At 50.6% G+C, this 6,790-nt stretch overlaps 1 protein-coding gene across 1 annotated transcript in view; it reads right to left on the minus strand.

The window, feature by feature from the left end:
- LOC113205697 (uncharacterized) overlaps positions 1-6,790 on the minus strand; it is a 310,184-nt gene that overhangs the window by 86,638 nt on the left and 216,756 nt on the right. The window contains exon 3 of the mRNA XM_026421408.2: positions 2,355-2,490. Coding sequence (XP_026277193.1) covers positions 2,355-2,490 — 136 coding nt within the window. The remainder of the gene's footprint in view (positions 1-2,354; positions 2,491-6,790) is intronic.

The following is a 6,790-nucleotide window of genomic DNA, read 5'->3' on the forward strand; positions in this document are numbered from 1 at the left end:
TCTGGGACCTTACTGTGCCGCCCCAACCTCCGGGGACCTGAGGTAGCCGTCTCGGACCTCAGGTCCGCCTCTGGGACCTGAGGTCCCGGCCTAGGCCCTCAGGGACCTGAGGGACCCGCCGGTGGCCTCGGGGACTCTAACTGGTACGTCCTGGTCTCGAACCCATCGTCGGGGAGCTGGTGGCGACATCCTGGGCCAGCCTGAGTCGTCCTTGATGGGACGTAACGCCGTCCTTGACTCGATTTGACGCCGTCCTTGAATACTGGTCGTCGGTTTTCAAGGACGGCCCTTGAAAACAGCCATTTTCTGTCCGTTTTTCAAGGACCCGTGCTTGAAACGGAGTTCTGGTAGTTGAAAATGCAAAAATGTCCTTGAAAACCAAGGACCGGGGCTAACCGAGTGCCGAGAGTCATGTCGGAATGTACTGAGACGAGCAAGAGCGTGTTGCGAAATATGTACGGACACTGTGAAAAATATCTTCGCACAATGTACGACACATTTTGTCATGTAATTTGCCACTTACAAAATGTGTCGTACATGTTACAACCTCCCAGGGAGTTTCAACTATATTTCGTCATTCGATTGCAATGAGTAGACGGGGTGCTTGTATTGTACATTTACAATCTTGAATTGAAGTCATACGACTTCTGCCATGGAAATTTTTTTCTGAACCCAGAAAGACAATTTTTATTTTTTGACAGCGAATGGTATGGAGTGCTTCGATATGCTGTTGGAGCACGGGTCCGTCCGAATTCTCGTCCAGATGGGTCGGTTCGGGTCGGTGTGGTTTGCTCTGCGGCCTTTGCTAGGCGCGCCAGCCGACATTCGGCTGCTACCCACACTGTAAACATTAGTTGTTAAAAATCCAAACCGAACTGAACCGGCCCATCCGGACGAGATGACCCCACGGCTCTGGAAGTAAACAAAAACAACAACAACAAAAAAACATCATGTAAAGAAAGATGACGGGCTGCGCGCGAGTGACCTCCCTGTCTTCGCATCCTCGTCGCGTCCCTCCTCGCCCAGTTCCAGCACGCTCGGCAGCAAATCAGATTGGAATCTTGGTGGGCCACTCTGCGCGTGTATGCAGTCCGCTGCGAGACACACACAGAGAGATAGGTGCGGGGAGGAAGAGGACGGAGGGAGCAACGCAGGGGCTGGCAGATGGCATCCGTGGTGTGCGGCCAAAAGGCAGATGCACACTTTAAAAAAATCTGTCGCGATTTCCCAACACATTATGCAATGTGAAATCTCGACGCTTTTTCTCAGTCAAGAAACGTGCATTTTGCGATCTTTATTTGAAATAATATACCTAAATATAATGCGTAATTACGCAAACAAATACATTTAGCGTGTAAAAAAGCACCTAGCGGCGTGGGACAAGAATGTAATAAAATGAAAAGATCCTCCGGCCACAGCCAGCCCCTCCCCATCTGAGCAGAACGAATGGACCCGCCGATCAAATGGGCGTGTAGTGTAAGATTGGGACCCCGCCCATCTCTGCTTTATCTGTCCCCCTAGCGGGGCACGATGTAGTGAGCGATTCCAACCACATACCTCTTGCTCTCTCTCTCTCTCTCTCCCATCGCTCTGCCTTCTCTCGTTGAGGGAGGCGGGCCCCGTATCGCACGGTCCTAAACTTTCATAAACATTGTCAGAGACGGACGGACAGGCTGTGGGAAGAGAGCGCGGAGGGATGGGGTGAGAGAGAGAAAGAGCACGAGAACGGTCCTCTCCCCCCCCCCCTTCCTTTTCTCTTTCTCTCTCTTTCCCACTCACTCTTCGCGTGGTGGAGACCCGCCAAACCATTTGTCGTGGCAACGACAGCGCGGGTCAGCCCCGCCTTACACGGGCCGCCACGCCCCGCCACGCCCTGCTCACAAATATTCAGTACATGCGCTCCTGCCACGGCCAACGCTACCCGCGCCCACCCGCACATTGCGATCCATCCGGTCAGGGAAAGGCCGATCTGCAGGGCGTTCGCCTACATTATCGATCTTACTTGGTTTTAATCAGAATAAGGCCGATCTGCACTGGCCTTGTACAACGACCTGCTTTAGTCAAAACTGGCCTCCGCACAGGCATGTAGAAGTCGACAAATAAGAGGAAAAGGTATCATAGTCTCACTGATGGCATGTTAAGTGCCAAGTGCACGCGTCTGCTAGACAAACGGAAATGTGATAGACAGTGAAAGCTACAGGGAAAACTGGTGGTCTGGTGGTAGAGGAATTGCCTGAGTCTGACAGCTAATGAAGTTTTGAGGTGATAACCCAACTATAATACCTTCAGAGAGAGAGAGAGAGACAAAGAAACAGACAGAAAATACTTTGCGAGCTTTCTATGGTGCGACATACCGACGACGGAGAGGAGCCCGGTCTGCAAACCGGTGTGGAAGGTGGGCGCGTCGGCAGAGACTTCGCAGCGGTAGTAGGCGGGTGGCTGCCGGCCTAGGTCCTGCAGAGTTACCCTGTTGGCGTCCGATCGGCTCACCTGCGGGCAAAAATAGTGTTTGTACCTTTAGTCAAGCAAGGCTGTTGCAAATCTTATGTTCGCAATAACAAACAATCTGGAAGCTTTGCAAGCTTAAAAACAATAGCATTACCAATTACAAAAAATATGGGCCGTAATCTAAAGGTCATGCTGTCCTGCTCATCAATTATGGAGCTGCCTGGTTGGAAAATGGTTCTGTCCTACTAAGTTGTTCCCACCCACTGCACTTGTTCTACGCTCGGCACCAAGAACAATTTGATCTAGTGTCTGCTCGTAACGGTAGTCGGTCCTTTGATGTAAAGCCAAGACCTTCGAGATGAACAAATCGTTCTGCTACGCGTAGTTTTTTTCTCATCACTTGTTCTACTTTGATTCATATTAGGCACAATTTTCTCTGGTGTTTGCTTGCTACGGTAACGGGTGTCGAGGCAGACGAGGACCACAAGATGGACAAAAATGTTCCGCTTTGTTTTTCTATCTGCACACCGACATCGTTCCGTACTAAGAAAATTTGGTTCTTCTGCGGTCGTAACGGTCGTAACGTTGTGAGCCTAACACACACTAGATGAAAAAAAGGTAATGATCCCGAAAAAAGAAGGCTTCAATGGGCCAGACGTCCTGTTGGGCACAAAGAAATGCCGAACAGTGAAGAACCCCCTAGTAAAGTTTCGGACATTAATACTGTTATAATTTAGTACGCAGTCGGTGCGAGAGGCTTTGCCCAGCGGCTAGGATCACAGACGACGACTGCCACCAGGAGCCAAGCTCAAAGCAGAGACGAACACCAGTGATAAGCTGTTTGACAAGAAGCTCAACAGTCATGGTAAGAACAGCATCGTGATCGAGAGATGCTTCCAGTGAGCAGCGGCTTTCAGCTAGGCCGAGTCGGTCACTTGCACGGGGCTCACCGACCTCTTTGTCTGCCCGCGCTACGTTAACTCACGATATAGAAAAAATCAGTTCTCAGGGCACGGATTTGTATGATGAAAAACCAGGAGCATTGTCATACATAGCGAAGACTTAAGTTCTTAGTAATTACAAAGTATTCATTGCTTCGTTGGCTTCGGTGCTACCGTTTTTTCTGCAGGCTGCAAAGCAATGCTTGCTTATGGACTTTTGACAGTGCACGGACCGACACGCTCCTCCCGATTCCAAGTAAATCATCCAATAGTCGTCGAGATTCCTGTCTCATTCCAAGTCCAGGGTCCTCGTGTGATAGACGCAGGCTGCATTGGTTTTCTTGGAAGTAGCCAGACACCAATATCGCTGATATTTGATAACGATCTGATAGGTGACTGCCTCACATACACATTTCAGACGACAAACGACAGGAGCTCAAAACGTTCGCCTAATCTATGTCTTCTTCGACTTTTCTGCGATGTCGCTCTCTGCGACCTGCTAAGACAACATATTGGGTAATTGCATGGCCTCCCACAAGTCGTAAATTTTGTAAAACCTGAAATCATTTAAAAGTTACATACTCGCGAATTAGCAAATTTAAATAAACACTTGTTGATCTGAAAAAATATTTTTACTGACTTTTAGTTAATATTAAAAAGTGATGTTTGCATGCACCGTGAATGGGTTCGTGAAATGCTCGGGATTTTTATCAGCTCTGCGCGTTTGCTTACCGCATTCACAACCGTCAAACGGGTGTGCGCTCCCATGCCCACGAGTGAGGCCAGTAATAAAGAATCAGACATAATTTGGAGGAAGCTACAAAGAACAGCATTGGATTTTGCTATGCACTGACTGGTACGTTCGTTCGTGGATAGCGATGGGCCCATATTGTTTTCGACCAACCTGCTACCTGCTGTTCGCATTACACCGGATCGCTTCTCTGTGTTCAACAGATCGATCATAACACGGTTAATAAAATGGCATTCATAACGTTTTAGTGTTTTGTGTTCGGAGAATTGCAGAGACGGATCACCGAGAGAATAAATATGCGCTGTTGCGCGAGCGGAAATTCCATCCCCTTATACCCTCTTATCGTTTCTAACCTCGGCGGTTTAAAATGACCCCCCCCCCCCCCCCAGCCCCGCGTCAACTCCCTCACAGGACGGGCCTCAGGAAGCCCTGGTGACACGCCCCCGCACGCAGGACAGCTTCAATTAATGAGCATAATCCCCCGCACGGCACACAGGGCCGGGGATTAAATCAACTTTTCAGCCGCTACACCACAGTACATAAATCACGACGGGGACCGAGGGCGGGACCAGCCGGTACGACAGGGCGGGTACGCTCCCACACACGTATACACAAATGTGTGTGTTTACTTAATTGCACACTTATAATATAGCACTGCGACCAATTGGGATGTACTTTTAAAAACCTTTCCTTATGTATTCTTTTTCTTGCAATGAGAAAGCCACAAAATAACCTTAAAGCTGGAAAATAAAATCGTTGTAAGTAGCTCAACAGAAAAGAAGAATCGTTTCAAACTTCTTCTTTCAAATTTCCACTTTTGTGAGACTGATGGAATCTCGATAACTCTCAAAAGCCGAGGTCGCTGTTTTTGTTGTTGTTTCCCATGTCTTCATCCATTTCTATCAGTCTCGGCGAAGGGGGCAGGAAAAAAGAGTCAGACGTTTGGCGTCGTCGCCCGTCGCGGCCAACGTCGATTTCGTTAGTAGGGCAGAAAAAGAGGGGCCAGCAAGCTTCCTACGCGCAAGCGTTGTTCATCCATCGCATGCGCACCATCTACACAGGGGCTACATTGTCGTATACTTTTACCGATTGGAAAGAGCGGAAACTGCACGAGTCGCCATTCGTCTTGGGGGGCGGGCCAGCAGAACTAGTGCAGCCCCCGGCCACCCCCTCCTGGTGCCACGGTCTGCTCAGCGACACACTTTTCATGGTGGTCTTCTGCGGCTTGTGCCAAAGGAGCGTGGAATATATAACCTGCCGGTCACTGATTTACAAACTGTCGCGCAGCGAGACGCCTTGTTCATCTTACCAAAAGTAAGTACAAGAAAAAGCCGTTTTGATTTGGGAACGTGGTTTTTGGGCAGCCAGGACTGGTCACAACCCCATTCCGCTCACAAAACGGACTCGCATTTCCTCTACATTTCAAGGAAAGTTAGATTAGCGCACAATATGCACGATGGTATTGAGTTAATTGAGGGAGCAGTAATGATCCTGAAGAGCTCTGATGTTTTAGTGATTAACACTTTAAGCGCCATCAGTCAGTGAGGGACCGTAGGAAAATGGATGACAAATTTTTCGGCACGTCATAAGTGTGTGTGAGGGAGGGGGAGGGGTTAAAAAGAGGGCGTCCGCCGAGTCGAAAAAAAAGAAGGGACAAAGTCAGCGATACGTGCAAGGCCTCGCGCGTCGTTCGGCGTGAGACTGGTGGCGCCTGGGGTTCTGGAGGCTGCGGCGGAGGATGTGAAGGCTGTGGAGGGGAGGCAGCAGCCAGCCCACCACTACCACCCTCCAAATCTTGCTATTACCGGACTGTCAGCGAGGATACAAACGCACTGTATCTTCTCCCCCCCCCCCCACTCTTAGCTTCCACGTGTCACGCAGCCAGCACCCCTCTCTCTTTCGCGCCGGCCTTTCTGCGCCACTCTCACACCGGCGTGATGTCGGCTGATCAGTATGACAACAGGTTTTCATTGGTCATGATGATGATGATGATGCCAATCACCAACGACAGACAAGAAAGTAGTGCAGTTTCGAATGTCGTGCTTCGCCACCTCTACGACGGTACCGGACCCGCCGTCGGTGCCAGCTCCTCCACCCTGCCCCCCTCCCGCCCCTCCTCCCCGCAGTGATTCATATTTCCCGCCGAGTCCCTGCTGGCTGCACCCTTCTCTCCCCGCGGCCAGCCCTCCTGGACCCCGGGCCCCTACGGCAGCATCCCTGGACCATATTTACGGTCCGGACGCGGTATTCACATTTCAAGACGGGCATCCCGCAGGAATTCTTCCCCGCCCTTCCGACCTGCATCGTCAGAGGGCAGCATTTTTCCACCGGCGGGAGGAGAGCGGCCCCACCAGCCGCGGCATCGCGAGGAGTCGCGTGGAGAGCAGGTGAGGTAGGACGAGCTCGAAAGAGCAGGTATTTACACTCTTGAGAAAGTAAAAGACGTTTCTCTCTGATACAAAGGGCACGGCGGCAAAAATGATTAAAAGCCGCGAGGATTTTCGGATTCCTTCTTCATTTTAGCCGTGTGTTGCATAATGGCCACCTCGCAGACTCCGCAGTGCGCCGAGAGCCACTTGCGCGCAGCGGCGGCCGGGGGATGCAAATTGAATTGGCTCAGAATGACCGCAGTGGGAGAGAGATGAGGGAC

This window comes from Frankliniella occidentalis, unplaced genomic scaffold (assembly GCF_000697945.3).
Source record: "Frankliniella occidentalis isolate FOCC.00 unplaced genomic scaffold, Focc_3.1 Scaffold1, whole genome shotgun sequence".
Lineage (NCBI taxonomy): Eukaryota > Metazoa > Arthropoda > Insecta > Thysanoptera > Thripidae > Frankliniella > Frankliniella occidentalis.